Source organism: Larimichthys crocea, chromosome XXIII (assembly GCF_000972845.2).
Source record: "Larimichthys crocea isolate SSNF chromosome XXIII, L_crocea_2.0, whole genome shotgun sequence".
Classification (NCBI taxonomy): Eukaryota; Metazoa; Chordata; class Actinopteri; family Sciaenidae; genus Larimichthys; species Larimichthys crocea.
Window position 1 is genome coordinate 13,131,957 of NC_040033.1, and position 22,359 is coordinate 13,154,315.

General features: G+C 38.6%; 1 protein-coding gene across 1 annotated transcript in view; it reads right to left on the reverse strand.

The window, feature by feature from the left end:
• The window catches only part of cntnap2a (contactin associated protein 2a), a 280,488-nt gene that overhangs the window by 126,449 nt on the left and 131,680 nt on the right, over positions 1-22,359 (reverse strand). Inside the window, exons 4-6 of the mRNA XM_027274194.1 lie at positions 7,394-7,541; positions 1,259-1,311; positions 938-1,088 (exon numbers count right to left, since the gene is read on the reverse strand). Of these exons, the coding sequence (XP_027129995.1) occupies positions 938-1,088; positions 1,259-1,311; positions 7,394-7,541 (352 nt within the window). The remainder of the gene's footprint in view (positions 1-937; positions 1,089-1,258; positions 1,312-7,393; positions 7,542-22,359) is intronic.

Sequence of the window (22,359 nt, forward strand, 5' to 3'; positions counted from 1 at the left end):
TAAAGCACATAGCAAAAACTGATCCTGCTCTTTGTTAATTAGTTTCACGTTTAGAAACGTCCTCATATACATTTGAATACAATTAGAAGTAATTATAACTATTTTCCCAGATAACAGACCTGACAACAGCCCAAAGTGTTGTTGTGCAGCCATAGACTTCATTTTGCTGTAATACTGGGTACTTGAATGCATCATTACAGTTGCTGCTTATGTGTTGCTGTAATCTTTAAAGGTTACACCAGTTCTCTCAGCAACACAGCTGGTTGACAGTGAGTGATGCGCCACATGCATATAGATTGTTGTGGCTGTTATTTACAGTGTAAAGGGTAACAATCTGCACCTGGACACTTTATCTTTGCTCCAAGATAATGTTATCTTGACAGACATGGCATAAATTTTGATTACAAAAGTTAATTATCGATTATTGTCAAGCCTATAATGATGGCCTTTTTCTCTCAACCTGTCATGGTGCTGCAAACACAACCAGAAAACCTGAATAAACAAGTGGGCAAAATGCAGAGGCTTCCACAAAGGTGCACTGCATGGAACAATTAGGCAATTAACATCCAATCATGCTTCGCGCAGAGACGGCAGGAGCTTCAGTCACAAAGACTACTTAACTGACTAGTGTTAAGACAGGAGCACTGACTAAGGGGACATCTGTGTTTAGACCTGTGGGTGGTGGACAGCACACATTTGATGATCGCATTAGTGCTAACACCTCAGACACTTTCCTTCAGTTTGCCTTCAATTTGTCACCTGTCTTTTTCAGATATATCTCTCTTTAAAAATGTCAGTATTAAAAGATAGGACATGTCTTCACATAATTAATACAGTGCCAATACAGCTACATGAAAACCATTGTGGCAGGAGGGACAGCATAAAGAGAATCATTGCTTTGTATTACTTTATCTAATGACATGTGCGTGTTGCCCACCCAGGTTTATCTGCAGCAGCAGCCTGGCCTTGCGAAGCTCCAGGGTGATGTAGTCTCCCTGTTGGCCCTCCCCATGAAGAATCACACCCTCGCTCTCTGATGTCTTGAACCTCAGTGCAATCACATCCTTAATTATCTTCATCTTCTTCATCTGCACAAATGTCACAAAAACACCATGAAACCCACATCAATGTTTAATACCATGTGCCTCACTTTCAATTAAAAATGTATTGATTTCTAGGATCAAACCTTTAAGTACTAGAATGATTTTCTATGAGAGAGGTTTAGTCAAAATAACTGTCGAGACAGCAAATCCAGTACCTTAAAACGATATGAGATTACACCCTGTCCATCGAAGTTGATCACGCCGGCCCCTAAAAAACACATAGACAGATAGAAACAATAGAGATACAGAGAGAGAAAGAACAAACAAGGAAGCACAAGAGAAAGACAGGAAGACAGTAACAGTAAAAGACAGAGAGAAAAGGCAAGATAAAAAGGGATTAGTGATTAGAAGCCAAAGACAAAAAGCATGCTGAAGCCTACACTCTTCTATGACAGGGTCAAGAAAGCAGCATCATGTCAATTATGTTTATCCAGCTACTGAGTTACAATACACTTAAATAGCAGCAGTAATGCTAGAAGGCTTGGACAGGTGTCCTACTATGCTCATACGGTAAGAGATGAACAGGGTCTCTTTATAGGTTAATATTGCTGCGATAGAAAGGCTGTTGTTTTAAACTGTATTGTACCCAATAGGCCTTTTTTATGGGGACATTTTAAGGTGTCACAGTAAAAAAATATAATTAATAATGGCTGAATTCCATTCAGTTGCTTTAGTTTTAGGGTCCTAATATTGTCCATGCTGGCTCACTGTCACAAGCTGTTGTGACTTACTGGGATAACTGAATGCAATGAAGCCCCTGTTAATGTAGCAACACTTGTGATTTTTTTTCCTAATTTGACAAGTCAAAAAATCTGCTGTGAAAAACTGGCAAAGAAGTGTTCAATTTGTTTAATATTGGCCATAAACATGAAAAACAGATGGAAAAATGTTAGTGAGCAGTGACACTAAAAATAAATCACATCACATATCAAAGGGTACTATAGAACTTTGCGGGCAATTAATAATAGGTTTTTCTTCCACATATGGAAACTTTTGAAAACTGAATAGGGTAAATGGACAGATGTTTGACAAATAGCAAGAATGTGGTTCAAAACTCTAACCATCCTTCAACCTAAAAAGAATTGTGTGTAGGCCTGTAAAACAAAGTTATCTATAGGTATAAAATGCTACATACAGATTCTGGACTTACAATGCAACTCTGTCTATCGTACAGATAAACAATATCTTAAGTAAGAGTACATAAAGGAGACAGCCATCAGATTTTCGGATCTTGAGAAGAGAATTAAAGCGCAGTGCTTGAGACACTCAATCTTACTATCATCACCCCAGCTGTTCGAGTGGTGAGAGAGAGAGAGAGAGAGAGAGTTAAAGTGTATGTATGGGGTGTGACTGGTTAAAGAAGAGTGTACAGGTTTGATCTGATAACAGAAATTAGGAAAAATCAGGCCACGTTAAAAGCAGACACACTCCCTCGCTTTCTTACTTAAAAAACAACAACAACACACACATACAACAACTATGCAAAGCCTGTTCTTTCATGATAAACACCTGCAGAGGGGTGTTGGATAAAATTACATCTGTTTCCTTTCTTCTAACTTCAATGCTTCCCAAACAATCCCATGCTGCCTCTCAATGGGTAGAAATACATCTTTCCATCTCTCTTGTTGCTCAATGCTTCAGTCTTGTTCTCTCTTTTCTCTTTCATCTTTCCCCATTATCTTCTTGTTCTCCTCTTTAGTCCCCCCCCACATCACTTCATTTGCTTTAACCCCTCATTCTTTCTCTCTGGCTTTCTCCCCCTGGCCCCTCTCATCATCTTCTTCTGTCACGTTTATAGAGGAAACAGTGGTGGTAGTTGACAGTTTTCCAATTGTTTCATGAGATATTGCAGATCTAGGTGTGCTGTTCAGAAAAAGGTTGCCAGCTCAGCTGAGCGTTTGATGTCAGGAGGGATACTTTATGGGGGATGGGGGGGCACCACCTGCAGACCACAGTGAGATGCAGAGAATGAGAGAAAGAGGGAGAGAGACTGACCCACTGTGATGCAGTGTAACAGGAGACAGCTACTTGGTCTCTAGCCAGGGCAGCTGTGATGGCACACACTCAAGATACCAGAGGTTATCAGACCCAGACCCAGGAGACCTCACCATTTTGGACCCTGACCCAGATGGTGGTTTTCCACCAGAGATATGGGCGGTGGCGATGTAGAGGGGGTTCAATGCGTAGGTTCAATATATACAGCTGTATGTGACAGAGAATATAATCTATATATAAATATATACTGGAAGTTATTTGCGTCATATTATCTGAACAATGGTGAAACTATTTCTGGCTGTATATAACACTTGAAATTATAATGAGAATTGAGGAGTTGTCAAAGCCCAAGGAGGTGACAGACCACAGAAAAATATATATTCCACAAATACAACACTACCATACCGTTAATTATGGAACTTAACAGGTCCCTGTACCCCCTGTCATGCCAAGTGCCATGCTCTGAACTGGCTAACAGTGGCTTGGCTTGACATGCATATCACTGTATTATGCTGCTCATTATTTTTGCTAATCAGCCCTTGCAAAGCAATGCTACAGAGATGCCACCTGCATCACGTCATGGCATATCAAAAGGTGCACAAATAACAAGTTATAATGTTAAAACTGTTTCCATGGCAACATGTGTGGGCAACCAGCAAATTAGGGGCTGTGAGCACAAAAACAGGTCACTCACAGTATGACCTACCTATACAATAGGATTTGCATGCTTTTCATGTAATTGGAAGTTGTGCATTTTTGACTGCTGGCAAGACATAACATGTAAGGTGTTGACTTTGTGCTCTGGTATTAATGTTATCTTATATATTGTTTTGTAGGTTAATTTTCCTTCTATTTTTCATAGACAAAGTGCTTAGCAAGAATCAGAATGAAAAGCACTGTTCTCAGTCTCAGTCCTGTACTGTAAAACTGTACGTGCTCCCCCTTTCTCCCCATATTTACTGCGAGCCTTGAGCCTGAGGGCTAGAATGATGCACCTTTAGCTGTTTGTTTGAATTCAGTCTTGCTCCAGAGAAATTGATGCTATATCCATAAACAAATCTACACGAGCACATTGACAGCTGATGATGGTAACACATCTTCCTGACAACGAGTTTAGAGGATTGTTGGCATATATAGGTCACAGGCTGAAATCAGATATGATACGTTTGCAATCTTTTGAAATTCTACTTGCATGAGAGGGATTTGTATAGAAAATGTAATTTGCACTCTCTGTTTCTGTCCGACTCCCCTTCCTCTCACTATTTCCTGATTCATCTATGAAATAATTGATTTTCTGTTGATTCTATGTTAATCAAAATGGAAATGAGCATGTAAATTCCACAGCATGGTGGATCACGACTCCTTTATAGCCTCTAGCTCTGGCACAGACACAGACACATACACACACACACACACACACACACACACTTACACACACACCCCCTTTCATTGCACAGCACTAGATGTCTCATAATATGGCATTGCATTTAATTATCATATATTTTCAAATCCCAGAATTATCATTTACAACCAACATATTTGGTCATTATTTAGCTGCCTCCTTCTCCTCCTACTTCTTCGTTTTTGTGCTTCTTTCATCCTGTTTTGTTTGTTGCTGCCCAACTTTTATCTTTAGAATGGGAAGGAGGAAAATATTTGGAATAAGTGGATTCTAGTTTGGGAGTGAAGGATGGGTAGATGAACAAACAAATGTGTTCTGACTGGAGGAAGGACCAGTGACAGCGTAATCATGAGAGAGCACTGTGGACTTCAAAACACAGCTGACAGACAAACTCTGAAAGATGACACACCTGATCAGTGTGTGTGTGTGTGTAAAGTGTCTCTGTGGTATCTCTGATATCAGAGTTGTAAGCCTTGTTTTTTTATTATGTATCTTATATGCCAGATGTTAAGGCATGGTGGATCACATTCATATCCACACAGAAACCCTCTGTGCTTATTTGGCCTAGAAATAGATATGTTCTTTTGAATTCTACTGTTGAGTGCATAGTCTCTGTTACACTGCTCCTCTTATTATGAGGTATTGGACTGACTGAAGGGGGATTTTTGATGGAGAGAAAATTCAGATTTATGTGCTCACAATGGGCGGACACCTTTAAAAAAATCAAACTTTTACTTTGTTTTGTTCCTTGACAGCTGTAACTGGATACAACATCATTTTAAGAAATAAAACCTTTGTGCATCATGTGAAAGATGCTTGGCCAGCAAAGAAAATTGTAACCTAAAGAGATGACATTTTTCATGCACAGACATCCTGTGCATTCAGATGACAGCTAGCATATATTGAATTTCAACAGGCCCGTTGCAGAAGCATTCATAATACCTGCCACATTGTTTAAAGACTACTGACAAGACAGTGGAGAAACTGCTGAATAAATATACCCGATGAAATCTACATCTCCCAAATCTAGTCTTTAGTCAGACTTGTCTAGTAAATTAAGTATATGGATATTTAGCAAGCTAGTCATTGACAGACTAATGTCAGTGTTAAGAAACATGGCTAAAAACAAATGACCAATTTCTGTTGCTGAAGTCAGCAGGTAATCATTTCTGAAAATGCAGGTATAGACTGTGTTGCAGCTATGTTACATAGTTCTGCCAAAATTCTGTTTACTCCTCACATAACTGCTGGTGCTTGACAACCAGCTTCACTGTTGTGTAAGCTATTCTTCATCCCACATTTCGTTCCATAACATTGAAATATCTTTTTTGTTTGTTAAATATATCTTAATGCAGCAGACTGAGGGGATCCATGGTTATCTTGTTTTATTGTTGCTGTTTTTTTTAAAACAAATATCTTCTTTATTGTTTTATGGAAAAGCGAAGTGCCACTGTATCAGTATGTTAAACCTGCAAGACACTATTTAAAGTTCAAGTGGCTTAAAATAAAATGTGCCTTTAAGAAAATGTCACATTAATTTGACACCATTAGAGAATAAAGGGTCAGAAGTCATTCTGGTCAAAAATAGCAACAGTAGCAAGTTGACTATTTAAGCTCAGTGACAGTTTCTTGTGAGTGCAGTTGTGTTTTTGCTGGTGGGATATAAACTCTGATTTCTGTGTTTTATTGTTCCGTGCATACACGTGTACATCTCTCTGCGTTTGTACCACATCTTGTCATCCTTATCATTTCTGACTTGCTTTTCTTTCAACGCGGAAAGGAAATGAAACAAGGGAAATAATCAATCAAAGGGGTGAGAACTGACTGGAATGCAGTACACGACCTTGTATCCACACACAGAGACTCACTCAAACTCAAGACACCCACACACACTATAATCGCATCTCCGGAAAGAAAGATGTACGTGTGTGACTTCGAACAGCAATTTATGCAGAACCTTAATTGAAAATTGTTATCAAAATCAATTTGGCAGCCTCTAATAGGATGAGAGCAAAGAGGCCGCAGGAGTCAGTTCCCTGGATGATACATTTGCTAGAAAGCGAAAGACAGAGTGTAAGGGTGTGTGCATCTTTATGTGTCAGTCAGAAAGTAACTGTGCTCTGCATTTTGCAGGTTGCACTTTGCAGGTTGTTTTGTGGGTGTGCGTCTGGGCAAGCTTTGTGTTTGATACTTATTCAGAATTAGCTCACGATGAAAAAAAAACCTTCTGTGACTTGATTGGAGCTGACAAACCATCATTAGGCTCCCAACATGGATCCATAATTATATATGTCATAATACTTGTTGGATATTGTTGGACATACTTTTACTGATATTGTGACTTACAAATACAGGTACTGGAGTGCATACATATATATATATAGAATATAGTTTGATTCCCTGTCGTATGTGATTGTTCTAATATCATCAACCTTTTTTTTATAATGGGATAACAACTGTTAGAGTCAGTGGTGTAGTGCAGGGTATAGTTTGCAGTGGCAGTGGGCCAGTGGGCCAGTATTTATTGCAAAATCTGCACCTTTCCTGTAACTAATGTTCAAGTCAAGCAGCAGAAGTTAAGTGACAATGTGGAAATACTACTAGTTCATTTTTGGGTGACCTAAATATGCAAGAATAGTTTTACATGTCACTGTTTGTAACACAGGGCATTTATCCTCTGCTGGACAACCTGCTTCAAAAAACCATAGGGGCACAAATTAGAAGTATAGACCCTTCCCCAGGCACCACTACACCACTGGTTACAGGTGTGAGACTGTATGTGTGTAAAAGAGAAATATGCACATAAAAGAGACAGTAGAACAGAAACACAGCAGGTGTGCTAAAAGCTATATATGTGTGTATATCTGTGTGTTGTGTGTTTGTCTCCACTCACAGTAGGAGCATCCATAGACTTCTATGCGCAGACCAATCCGCCCTTCTTCGCTCCAGTCCAGTGGGACAAGCCTTAGGAATCGTGCAACGATTCCCTGCTGCAGTTCATGCCGAACGGCGCTCTCTGAGTTGGAGTTCCCAGAGAAGGCCTGTGAATACAAACACACACACACACACACACACACACACACACACAGACACACACACACAAAGAAATTAAATACATCAAAGACACAGGCCTGCAGTCAAACAAGTAGCTTTGGGACTAGGAGCAAGAGTATTTGTTCCACTCACCACATCCTGGCCTAAAGGTGCACACTTACAAAACATACAAAATAATTATGAGTCTACATATCTAATTGTGCCTGCCATAAGACAAGTGTAACTGAAGGGGGTATAAAGAGGAAACTGCATATTGTATTCAACTTGAAATGTGACACTCAGTGCTCACATCATTTCATATTTAGGCTGATTTCTGGCTCTCCAAATATTCATAAAAGCTTGTTCACTGATGAGGTTTACAGTGCCTTGTCTTATTGGCACTGTTACACATTCAATTAGTGCATTCTCTGAAATCTCGGCCTCAGGAAACGCCATGTTGTCTACAAACAAAACAAATATGTACAAAGCCTGCAAAATTGTTGAACGTCTGTTGATTTATTCACATAACTATGCACATACAAAACAGTGTATGAGACACAGGCTGTGTGTCTTTTGTGTAAAATATCAAAACTATGTACTTTCCTAATGTGCAGCTTTACAGAACAAAGTTTGTTCTGAAAGAAAGAAAAGTTGTACTAACAAGTCCTCCAATGTTTGGAGAAACAGCATGGCAGCAGTTCACCAATGATGCAAAAGAGAGTAAGCAAAACAAAATAATACTATATTTGGCAGAACACAACATTTACTGTGGCCTCTGGAAAGGTGAGGTTTAGGTGAGGCAATGTTTAGTTATTTTTGTGTTTCGATTGGAACTTTTTCTTAATTTCTGTTTTGCTGTGATAAGATACACTATTGGCTAAAGCAATGACTCATTCCTATAAGAGAGCAAGGGCTGAATGTAATAACGTAATATGTACTGTATGCATTTGTGTTCATACAGTTGGAAAGAGACACAAAACAGAGCATAGCAGAAACTTAAACTCCTTTCTTCTTGTTCTTTCTTCTCTCCTCCTTTCCTCCTCCTTCTCAGTATGTCCTCCTTCACTTCTCCTGGCAAATGATAGGGAGAACCTTTAACTATCCACTAATCCACCTCACCACAGTCCCTGAACTAGTTTTACTTCTGTGCTTCTCTCTGGCACAAACATACACACCATGCACAGAACAGTTGGCACGGACCGTTGGGGAGAAACATCATTAATAGCCTAGCAGGTAAGTAGACAAGAGCAAGACACCAGACAGCCATGTGTTATTCTAGATAAGACATAGTGGATAGGGCTGTGGATGTGCGTGGGGGGGAACTCTGCTCAGACAATCTGCTTTGAGCCGACTCCTCAGTGACCAAAGCAACCCAAGTATGTACCCCTGAAGATATTCTATCTACAAAGAAGGAGATGGTCAAGAGTTCACACTGAGCTCAGAGCCACTGAACTTCCACTGTGACAAGGGAGAAGACCTGAGGTGAAGAGTGCTTCTGTCTCCGTGCATTACCCTCACTTTCTTTTTTTAATCTTTATTTATCCAGAAAAGGTTAACTGAGCGCACAAACACACACGCTTTTTGATTAGCACCCTGCTTCACATTCACACAGCGCCACATGTCTCATCGGGGAGCCCTTCAGTATACTTTAACTGCAGCTTCTTCTCTCTGCAGGTGCACACGTCTGGAAGATCTGGGTAAAGTGACTTGCTCAAGGGCAGCTACACTGTTTTCGAAGAAAACTACTACTGTATGTGTCACCAGCCATAAAAATGACATTTATAATAAATACTGCCAATGTCATATTCGGTGAAGGGAAACATTTGTCATGTACTGAGTCTTTATTTTCCAATCATTAAATTCACATTCAGGAGCATATCGGTAGGAGTTTTATTTCTTTTCCTTGCACACCGTACGACAGATATAAACAATGCCTCTGAAAGCAGTTTGAATACAAGTCCAATGGTAAGGATAAGTTCCAGGATCTCAAGTGCATAGACAACAATTTACACATTAATAAAAGATACAATTAAAAATGGAAAACTACATCAGTATTTAATTTACTTCTGGTAAACAGTGTAATTTTGAAAATGTTTCTGAACTAAAAAAGTCCCCAGAGCTGCAGAAAGCATATATCCCTCTCTTAAAAGTTAAGAGTAGCTGCTATTTGATTTATGAGTTGCGGCATCTTTGGGGTGAGCTAAGACAAATTCACAGTTAAAATACCTTCAAACTGCATGCCAAGACATAAAAAGAACATCTGAAAAAAGGAAAACTGGTTAAAAATGTTCTTAAAACTGAAATATTCCTTTAATCACTGGGGCTAGCACCACCCTGTGGAGTTGTTTATGCATTCCTCAGATTCTCTCTCTAAAACTCTTCTGTTTACTCTCTTTTCCTGTCAAATTCTCTTTCACATCCTCTGCTTTCTATCACATATGTCCTTCACTACTCTGTTTCCAAAATGCCTGTGGTTCTGGCTCGGGATATGAAGCACACGAAGCACAAATGTATCACTTTGCATGCACACATAGAGGCAAATATGCACACACACCACAGCCGCCCACACACCAGCTTGCCATCTAAACCTTTCTGCATAGTTAAAACCTGATATCACCCTTAAGCTCATTTTCTAGTTATAATAATAATAAAAGAATTCTGAATTCTGTATATCTACTGAGGATTTGGCTGAATGCACGCAGAAGAGTTTACTGCTTTTTGCCCAGCTGACACTTTCCTCTTGTCAAGGTATGACAGTGGGAGAGTGAGCGAGAGAAAGGGGGAGATGGAGGACAAAACCATTTTTCTTCCCCACCTAGAAGCTCCATCCATCCCATCCCAATTTTCCAGCTACGTTCTTCTATTTTTCTATTGTGTTCATCCCGCTATTCGCCACTTATCTGTACTTGGCTGAATGAACAGCTCAATTCAAAGGCATTGCTATGCAGAGCGGAGAGCAAAAGGCAGGATAGTAAGAGAGGAGGAGGATGAAGATGAGGAATAAAGTTGCGTATGCTGAACACCTCGCAAAAGTCTGCTTAGTCAACCGTTTAATTCCCTCTCCTCCAAAGTCAAATCATTAACCAGAAAACCAATGAGTAATTGGGAATTTGTGTGTGTGTGTCACTTCATATAGTGAGTAAGTGTTAATGTTGATTTCAGTGGATGTGTGTGTAAGTGTTAGGCAACTTAAGAGCTTAGACACTTTGACGTTTTGTTTAATCAAGAACTGAGGTAATTTACAGCAACAAAGGCCACAAAGTACCTGAGGCAACTTTCAGTTTTTACTCAGCGTACGTGTCTCTGTGTGTATATATTCTTTAATACACTCAACAAAAACATAACTTTTATTTCTGTTCCCATTTTTTTCCCAAGATCTAAGACTTCTATTCATGCAAAAGGTTTATTTCTGTCAAATTTTGTTGACAAATCTGTGTCAGTCCTTTGTCAAGATAATCCATCCATCTCACAGGTGTGGCATATCAAGATGCTGACTAAACAGCATGATTGTGACTTGAACTGACGACAGTCAAAGGCCACTCTAAAGGCTTGGGTCCATAAAGACCCTGACAGTGTGCTGGGGAGCGTTAGGATGAAGTGCATGAGAAAAAAAAACAAAAAACAAGACAATAAGTTTTGTTTTTATGGCAGACAGTTTCTAACAATTTGGCATTAGCTTGATAAGCACATTGTGGTTGTGTAAAACAACTGTGGTTAAAGCAAGAGGAAATATCACTTTTAGACCTTTTCTTTATTTTCTTTGTCAAACTTCACATCACCTGGTTCATTGTCTGCACTGGGGCGTGCTGTCTGTATAAGAGCTGAGCCACGCCCTCTGACAGACAAGCTAGATCGACCACAAATAACAGGAAAACGCTTCTGTTATGATGATCAAAGCTCAGAATAGACCATCACAGCCAGAACAAGCTTCTCCTCCATTGTCTTGGCTACCAGGGTGACGAGCCACATCTATAATATGATTGGTCATGAAGGAAGTGCAGTTTCATTTTGAAGTACTTGTAACGTTTTCTGTACATGGAAGAAGTCTCAGATCTTCAGCTAAAGGGTTGTGTATATGTATAAGTGTATGTTTGTATTAGTTTTAAAATGTACTGAAATATTCCATCAAAAAGAAGAAACTTGGTGCATTTGGGAATACTTGATAAATTCAAGCTAAAAAATATTTCCACTTTATTTTTTGTACTCCTCTGAGGATATGCATAATGTTTAAGAGGATTAAAGACTGAACATGTCGTGCTTTAAAAGTTTAAAAGTTATTAAGGAAAATCTTGGATGAGAATCAAAACAGCGCAGAGCTGTCACATGATTTTAGCAATCCATGAGATCAGTGGAGGGGAAAAAAAGAGGGGAAACTTGACTTGGAAAATAAAAAATAATGAGGGAAGCTGGAACTAGCCAGTCTCCTTGTTGAGCATTTGGACCTCCAGGGCTTCTGTCGTTCAAGACAGAACAAGCCAATCACTTCACTACAGCTGGTCAACAAACATCCCTGTGGTCTGCTCTGTCTCACATGCAAACACTCAAATCATTCCCCGTGTAAACAGAGACAGATACACATGCAAGTTGGCATGCTTGTGCCCACACACACACACACACACACACACACACACACACCTATTATCTACTTGTTGAGCAGCTCTCCCTCTTTCTTACACATCAGTCACTTATTCTCCTTGGCTGCATGTTTTTCATTTCCTGAATGTGCATCTGTCATTTCAGTCTGTGTCTGTTTGTTTGTGAGTCAGTGAATATCTATCTCTGTGTGTGTGTGTGTGTGTGTGTGTGTGTGTGTGTGTGTGCCTCTGTTTTGACAGCCAGAGACAGGCCTTTCCAGAGAACAGATCTCCGGATACTCAGAAACAACAAGTGGAAGCTATTTTCTGGGGTGTGCTTGTTGCTGTTGGACCCGTTTTTAGACCAGCCCAGAGTCAGTGCCATTGTGTGTGTGTATGTGTGTTTTTGCGTGTTGTTCCTTCCTAACAGAGGCAGGGGAAATCAGCCCGGTCTGGTCTGGTCTTTTGTTTTTATCGACAAGTGTACAGGACAAAACAGAGGAGCCATAGAGAAATTTGTGTTTCTGTGAAACCCTGTGGGTGGCTGTGTTTGTGTGGGTACGTGCCAAAGAAAACAGGACAAACTCTAGTAATGTTAAATTTAAGTCTATTTTAAAGACAATTGTGGTGAATTCTGAAAGTCACAATGTAGAAAACATTTGTGTGCTGTTTAAAGAACGGATTAGAAACATCTGCAGTTATCATCGTCAAATGTAAGGTCACTGATTGTGTGTGTGAATGCCAACAAAACTTTTCGAGCAGTCACTGGCATGTGTTGCAACTACATGATGTTTTTGGAGACCCACTTTAAAACCCACTTTAACTAAGGTGTGATCAACTCCCACTAAAAAGCACCCATTAGACGAGTTAGCTCCTCTGTGTGGACATGGCTTCATTTACCCTCTTTCCAACAAACTAAAGCAGGTTATGGATCCAAAAAGTGGAAAATGTATAAATCTGACACCTTGTGCCTCCCTTGGGTGGGTTTACGTTATTCAAGTCCCTTGCCTGAAACTATATGTCTGTAAAATACAGCAACCGGGAAGAGACCTTATTGAACTGAAAGAGATGGCTCAATGGGAAAGAATCCTCGTCCCCTCTGGCTAACCACTTCTCGACACTTGCACATAGAATTAAAATTCTGGGCTACACAGTCAATCAAGTCTCCCACTAAGGGTGGAGTCCACAACTAAGTTCTGCTGCAGGCAGAAGCTAAATGGATTTTTGATCTGGGTCTACAGCTCCAGACAGACTGAATGAATGAGGAACATGACCATGTGCTGTATCTTGTAACGTTTTTTCCCAGCTCATTTTTGGTGATTAAACTATCAGTTGTTCTGTTTTGAATTGTTTAGACTGTCTGACTGTTTTCTGCTATCATCCTAAAACATTATTTCTGCTAAATAAATGATGTTCTTTATATAGAATTTTCACCAGTGGAGAGCTCAGCATTTCTCCTGTTTTCCTGCCTCTTTTTTTTTAACCTATTTCTGAGATGCTTCTTCTTTACTCTTCAATGCTACTGTATTTGAGGAAGAACACTGAGCATTAACTCTGCATATCTCCATGTTCTTACAATCACTCCATATCCGTCTTATACTCTGTGCACTTCTGTTGATTTCTGCACCTTTACATTTACATTTGCACAGGCACATTTCTTCTAATGTTCTTTATGTTATTTTATTAGAGCTGGCACATTGTTATATCCCTTTGTACCCATTATAGACATGTGCTGGAGCGCTGCTCCTCAGTTCAGTCTCTCATTAACTGCTCTCACCTGCTAAAAGGAGCTCCCAAAGAGCTGGTGACAAAGGGAAATGGAATCTCGCTCTTTGCTTCACATACATTATTAACTGAAAAATGAGGAACACTTCCAGAACATTTCATGCTAATACTTTTCTATACACTTCCATTTCGGCTCATTAATTACTGTGGGGTAATCGGAAGAAATAAAGTGCTCTGTAAAACTCAGGAAACATTTTAGCATCCCACCGTCATCAGAATTTCACTCTCTAACTTCTAAATTATCATCGGTGTGCAAAATATTCCCCTGCACTGAATTAAATTTTACAGACAGTTAGACAAAAACCCACACACAGAGGGAAAGAATAGAGCTTTAAGAGCCTATTACTCAGGCTGTGAACATTTGGCACCTTCTCTCCTCTCTGCTCACCAGGGACCAACACTGATGGAGTGAAGACTGCCTCTCTGACTCTGCTATAAAACCTCAGACACCACACGGAGAAAAGTCACTGTGTTTGTGTGTGTGTGTACGTGACTGCTAACACTTCACTAACTCGTGATCTGTGAGTGTGTGTATTCACATGATGTTTGAGGTGGCCAGCATTTTCACAGTCATTCATGATTGACTTCTCCTCATGCATCACACCGCCTACTCACTCGGAGCTTTGACATTAGCTGGAAGACCCATGAGAACCATTTTGGAATGAGGCAAGATCTTTTCATCAAAATGAATCACACAGACGCCACTCATCACCAACGGTCTTGTGAACTAAATAGAAAATGTTTTTAAGTGGTTATTAGGGCACCACCTGTGAACTGATAATATGAAACGGTTACCAAGAAACATTTTGGTACATTGTCATGAAACTCTGACAAAGCCAAGTCCATACCAAGAGAAAGATGTGCAACAACTAATGTAATAATTCAGCAAACTGGAATAAAGTTTCACTTTATTATATAATTATAATTTATCATAATTATACAGTATATATAACACTCACATTTTGTAATAATCTGCTTCATTTTGGAATCAACGGCCTGAATGCAAATATTACATACATGATGGTAATAACCAAATCCAGGAGTTACACTTACACTACATAATGTAGAGCATTTTGTAATAACCAACCAAAAGGGATGTCACATCGATGTTTTATTACATTATGTCAAGGTATGACATAATGTCTTGTTACAAGGTGCAGTCTGACTAAACTTTCCAGTGCCATGTCTTATCCGCTGTCACACTAGTACAATGTTCATGGTCGTGACAGTACTATTAAAATTTCATAGCAGTCTCTCAAGTTGTATAGCAAGAGACGTCCATGACCCACCAGGGAGCGTCCTCTCTATCTATTTCAACTCATCGTCCTCGTTATTCACACTCAGCAATTTTTAATTTCCATACAACTGTTATCTGGAATGGAGTGAAGTGACATTAAAAAGAATGAAGTTCAAGCTCTGTGAAGTTACTGCAGCGGATCAAGATACAGAACCAGAAGTTGGAGGAGACTTTTTATCAGTGCAGATAAAAAAATTGCGAGCAATGTGTTGCTCTGTTGTCTGATTAGTTAAAGTCAAACATTTTTTGGACTTTAATGCTGGATGTTAACGATGATAATTCATTTACAGTAGCTGCTGTGAGTGAATGTATTTGTGTGTGCCTCTTATAGAAATTTATGTGCTACAGTAGGTCAATATGAGTCAAGATCAAAAGATGATAATACCTGTATATTAATATTAATACACACATCAAACTGAATACTAAACCTGTTAAAGATCTTGCATTAATATCAGATGAGTACACCTCATTTCCTCTGATGTAAATAAACCTCATTTGATCCCCTCCCCAATCCATTGCATCAGCTGGCATCAGTTGCTGTTTGGGTGGTAACTATGGATCATATTCATCTGGGATTTGACGCATTACATTTGAGTTGAACAATGCATAGTTGAATGCATTCCTATTTAAATAACGTTTTGTAATGGATGCTTATTTTCAGAACAATTAGTACGCACCAAGGAAGTAGCCATTCAAGTTTAGTTTGTTTCTCTTGTGATACTGGAAAAGCAATCACTTATATGTAAATATTTCACTTTATAGAACATCTATCATCATGGCAACAAGGATAGTGTCACTGATGTGAAGCACCACCTACAGAACAATAGAACACCACCACTTATCCTGGACATGTGGCATCTTGACAACATAGCAGGAGTACAGAAGTTTGGGTGGATTATTGCATGGTTGAATTGATTTTGAGATGATTTAATGAAAGACTATTATCATTGAAGCATCTGAGGTGTTAGCAGCATGTACATGATGGGGTTGCTGGCTAGATTGTGCAGTTATAATTAGAGCAAATAAATTAGTTAAATATTTCTGTTTACATAACAGGTCCCTGTTTCCTGCTCCTCATATTATCACAGTGAACCTGACATTTAATTCCCTCTCCTACACACATCCTGAAGCTTCAGAAGGAAGACTGCAAGACTCATCATCAAGTGACACAAAAATATGACTGTGACACTTTCAAGAACTGAAACGAGAACACATAAAGCATAGTACATACAAAGTGAAACTAAAGTAGCACTCTGGCTGAGATCTGGAGCACTCCTCTCAATCACTCAATTACAAGTTGACATTTAGAAAGCTGCAGATTTGCCCGCTAAAAATGAATTTATGACTGAGGTAGAAGCCAGTTACATTAGATTTTTACATCAAAGAGATCTCCCCAGAATACTTGGGTATGATGGAGCTATGTACTGTCTAAAAAAGTGCATGACATTAATGCAGTGCGTGTAATTTATGCTAAGAAGCTCTTGGGTTGGGTTGGGTTGGGTTGGGTTGACTTCCAATAGGCAGTGGTTGAGGCTCATACCATTTAACCACAACATTCCTGATTTGTCATACCCCTTTCTCATTCTATCTCACCATATTTCCTGTCCGTATGTACATTGTCACTGTCCCATGAAGCATGAAAAATACTTCATCATAATAAAGAATTTTTATTCATATTTGCTTTTTTTCATCTATTTCAGTGCCTAAGGACAGCAGCCTGAGAATCTTTCTAATTGTATAGCAGTTTACCACATTTCTGTACACCTCTTTTATAAGCATTTTTATACCTATACACACTATTTTATTCTTTTTGCCTTGTCCTTGACTTTCTGGTTCAATGCATTAAGCACACTTACTTTCCAGTCTGTCCTCTTAATAGATAAAAGTGTCAAATGCCTAGATGTTAATGTATGATGCACTTGATCTCTGTATTTAATCAAATGCAAAAATGTGGAGGATGATTTAAATTTGAGAAAATCACTCAAGTTCAAAAAGTCAGCAATGTGCTTTCAATTATCTCGTGGCTTTTCTTTCTCAGAACTGAATGTCACATGTCACAGATGAATAAATTAACTTGCAATCTTTCAAACCTGAAAACAAGAGGTGGAAAGTTGACGACAGCACTTTACACCGATTTTAGCTTCTCTTCACTGGCTTCCTTCGTTTTAGAATTAATTTCAAGATTTGACCGATCACCTTTAAAGTATGCCTGGGTCTGGCTCCATGTAATGTCGCAGACATGTTGACACCTTATGAGTCAGCCTTAGGTCCTTTAGGTGGATCCCTTCTGGCTGTTATTACTTATTTAATTTATCATTATGTCTTTATCTTATTTTTATGTATTGTTTATTTTTAATTCTTAATTGCTTTATAGTGTATTGTCTTTTAAATATATTTTGCCAATACCGTGTTCTTAAATCTTATTTGTCCTGCTTTGTTGGTTCTTCTCCTGCTATTTTGCCTGAGCATCCTGTTTGTGCCTGGTCTGTCAAAGCACTTTGTAAACTCTGTTTTTAAAATGTGCTATATATGTTATTATTATTATTATAATTATTAAGCTGTACTTCCTGATTCTTTTATGGGGAGTGTCCAAAGTCAAGTACTAAAACAATCTCCCCTTTTGTTTTATTGCTGGCTACTAAACTGATACTAATTTACCAGCATATTTAGATGAAAACTAGTTTCAGAATGTAATGTTGGATAAGGAGATTCTCTTCATTTGCAAAGTGCACACTGCATTCTGGTTGTTGTAGGATCTTTAGGGGCCAAAGAGAAATCTAGACCCTTTTTCTCGGGTACTAATTTCAAGAGCACATTTCTGCATGGTGGGGACTAGTTTTATGAATTTGTCAGGTGAAATTCCTCTTCATAGGCTACTAGGTCGCTGGAAATAGAAGTGTTTATCTTAGATCTGAAATAGTGATACTACTGTATGATATGTGTTAGATTAGAAGGCCTGGCAGAGTTATGGGTAACTATCATTCACTTGCCTTACGCCTTATGCCCTGGTGTTTTCAAGCGTGGGCCAAAATGGCTTACAGGCCAGATGGCAAGATAACAAGGTCAGTAATGTGTTTCCAGCACAGAGGCCTGAAAAATTATTTGGGTCCTATGCCACTGTTAATCTCTGAGATCCCTTTTTACTGTGATGTCGATTTACAGTAAAAGATGTAGTTTATCTCTTGTGTTTTCCCCTACTGCTTTACTTTTCTCTGAGGGAACTGCTGTTAAGTGCCAAGATACCTTGGTGAAAATAAGCAGAATTTACTATTCAATACTGTAATTAATTTACTCCATATACCATCACCATATACAGTACTTTTCTGTGTAGCTCATAATCTTAAAACACTTTTTAAGTCACGCAGTAGTTCCCTAACAAAGACACACACATTTGGAGGCAGTTTTGGGTAACATGAACCACATTAATAATTGTCTTAAGACCACAAATCACATATAGGGCTATTTCTCTTTGGTCTAGTGAGAAACTATTATTAACACATCCCCTTTTTTGATCCTATATCAGCTTGAGATTTGTGGCCCTGGCTGTGCTAGTTTATTGGATACATACATTACTGTCAACTGACCCGGTGTACGTGCAGATTCTCATCCACATGAACTAACAGTATGAGACAGGGCCTGCTGCTGGCATTATCTAAAAGAGGTTTATAGTAAACAAGTTTGTGCAAGTACGATGTGACTTAATTTTTTGTTAGTTAATTGAGTTTTAATGTGCAGTCAGATTTTTTTTTAAACTGTGCTTTCTACACACCACATTTAGATGTTTCCACAGAGACACACATTACCTCATGATGCTGTAACTCTGAAATGAAACTCTGACACGTAAACCCACAAAGACATTAAGATGATCACTTGAAATGTTTCCACAACACACACATTTAAAAATTGTAACAATCTGTTACCTCTCAGTGAGTACTGCAAATTTCTAAAACACACATTGCACTATAATTCTTGCAATTGTCAATATTTTGTGTGAAGTGACGGTTTTCAGAGGGTGTATAAGTAAGTCATTTCTTTATTGGCATCATTGCAAGAGTGCAATTTGCCAAACAAACATGTGCAGCTCTTAATAAACACTGTTTTGTCTTCAGCATTACACATCAAATCATATCTTATGTATCATATCCTATGTATCAACTAACAAATGCATTTTGTATCACCTAAAGATTTAAAATAGATTTAAAACGCTGATTCTTCTGACATCTGTCATCTACTATTATCAACCTCTGTACAAAAGAGATGGTGTATCACATGTGCATCCCAGTGATACAAACAATATGGACCTGCTAATCATAGACGTCATAAACATCACACTATATTTACTGTAATATTTAAATAAGACCTCAGTAAGCACGAATCCACTGCACGTTCCATCACAGCCAATGTCTCCATTAATCTAAGTTTGCAAGTATTGACAGCATCTTAGGCATTGTCCTATGTTAAAGCTAGTATTTTAATTATCACAGTAATTCATCAATGTCGTTGTGGGTCCTCAGTAGTACATTAGTAAGGCATTAAAACACTATTTTTCACAAAACCAGAACTGCAGTTGCAAGATCTTTACCAATTATCCTCCCCAGTGAGTCACAGTCACAATAGTTAAACTAATATCGACACTGTAGCTCTGACTGAAAGTATTCCTCTCAGTTTGACAGTGAAAGAGTTAAATAATCAGTGTGGACTAACGGCAGGCAGTGATTGGTGTTCCTGAATAGAACCTTCATGCATAAGACTGCAGGACAGGTGGTTTTCTCTCTGGGGATAACTGTGTGAACCTCATCCAGCAGTGAATGGGATTGAGCCGAACGTGATTGAATGGGCTGAAACAGGGTCTGATGGTAACAGTGTGTGTGTGTGTGTGTGTGTGTGTGTGTGTGTGTGTGTGTGTGTGTGAGAAACATTAGGTTGGCTTAAGCACCCCACCATCGCCACCCGTCCATTTGATCAATAGCACTGATAGCTCCAATATTATTACCACTTTCAGACAAACGAACACACACACACACACACACACACACACACACACACACACACACACACACACACAAAACGTCTAAACTTGTGCAGAGGCAGAGATCTTAAGCTTTAATAGAAGCATGTGTGCATCCATGTGTTTGTCCAAAAGCCTCTTCTAAATATGACAAGAGTGAGAAAGAAACAAATGGCTCCAGTTGTGCTTGTTACTGCACTGGGTGTTATTGATGGTATATGTCCAACTTAAAATTATTGGCTCTGTATTTGTTTACATAAGCAATATTTTGAATTGCACTGGCAATAAATTAAAAAGCAATATATATGTCATACATCTAGTGAAAACAGGAACAAAAATGGCTGCTATAGTTACAAAAACATCCAAGAGATGAATGTGTTTTGGAGTGTTTGCAGAAATATTAGATGCAATGGATCAGTGTTAATGACAGAAGGAAAACACTGAATAAATTATAATTGGTAAACAATTATGATGCAGCACACAAAAACAACAACTTCATTTACTTTTAGCTGTGAAAGATCCATATTTGTCACTGCAACCAGTCCTAACAGTACCAAAAAAAGAGAATAATGATGAAGCTATTTGAGGCTGAATGCAGAGCTTAATTCCCATGCAAAAAAACAAAAAAACACACACACTGCACACATTTATGTGTATGAAAACACACACACACACTAACTAAAGCTTTATATTCTGTGGCTGGTAAACAAAATTAGCAAACTAATGTCAGATCTTCATTAATCGTTGCAGCTATTAAATGCTTAGGTTGTACAGTAGGTTGTTAACGTCATGATTAGTAGGACTGTAGAGTGTTTTTTATGAACTGCTGGGAGGGCAAGCATTGGGCTCCACTTAAGTTTATTATCAGTGGTAGGAAAAAAAATGGCTAATAACACAGCACACATATGTATAGTTTTGACAGGGTTTTAAACAGACTGAAATTAGAAATGCTAATGATTATTTTACAAGTTTAAGAAAGGGGATCAGAAAGAAAGAGGTACTTGTGAAAATTGAAAAGTAGCTGCCAATGTTATTCAATATTTTACTTTAGAATAAACTATTATAGCATCAAATATTAAAACTGTGTTGTGTGTGACAACCAATACTCTGAAAGTAATTTAATCTAAGCAAACAGTCAAATGTTTCGTCTGTAGCTTTCAAAAGGAGCACACATTTTTTGTCTTGTGCTAATCAACAGAAAACTGAAAAACAAAGAATTACAGTAACCAATAACTAAACAGCCTTGAACTTCTAATATAAGACATTAATTCGAGGTTAACCTTTTGTTGCACTAAAGATATATACTGGATTTGCAAAAACACAGGTCAACAGGGTCAGCTTCTGTTTATTTTAATGCAGTCACTGTCATACAACAGAGTATGCATATGCAATAGTTTTTCCTTTTACGTATACTGCCTCTTCCTTTACAGTATGTCCTTGATGTTGTTTTTCCTGCTTATGTATATTTTGTTCTTTCAGCCTTTTAGTAATAATAATAATTATTATAATAATACGAAGTTCCAGCAGAGGAAAGTTCTATCAATGCTCATAACCAACCTATCAACAAAGATTCTCCTCAACAGATGAGAATCAGGTGGACTGGGAAAAAGAAAAATATATCCTGTCTGACTCCACCAGTGAGGATAAACATGCAAACAGCTCCTCTCCTTTACTTTCAGGTTTTACATTTCTGCTGACTAACTTGGTGTATCATCAGTATTCATGACAGGCTATTCTTCTCTTCTCATCTCCTCCACAGCTGTTATCACCTGTAGCCCTTCACCATACAGTAACAGTGAATAGTGTGGGGCATTCACTTAGCTAATGATCACGGCTTGTCAGATGTTCAACGCAAGTGCTTGATAATGCGGTCACAAAGGTCTGTTTCATTTGGAATGTGGCACACATCATTCATACAAGGTCAAGGAATGAAGTGCTAATGGCTCATTTCCACAGGTTGTTCTTAGAATGTATTTTTCATCTAGAACCCATCAGTGCTTGAATAAGGTCCTTGGTTGAGGTGTTACATTTAGTGAAAATTGAGATAATTAATTGATGAATTTTTATGTACACCACACTGTTTTCCTCCCACACATGGTTATCTGCTCTGGGTACTCTAACTAAAATATTTCTCTTCTGCACATCTTGAGTCATAAATTCAT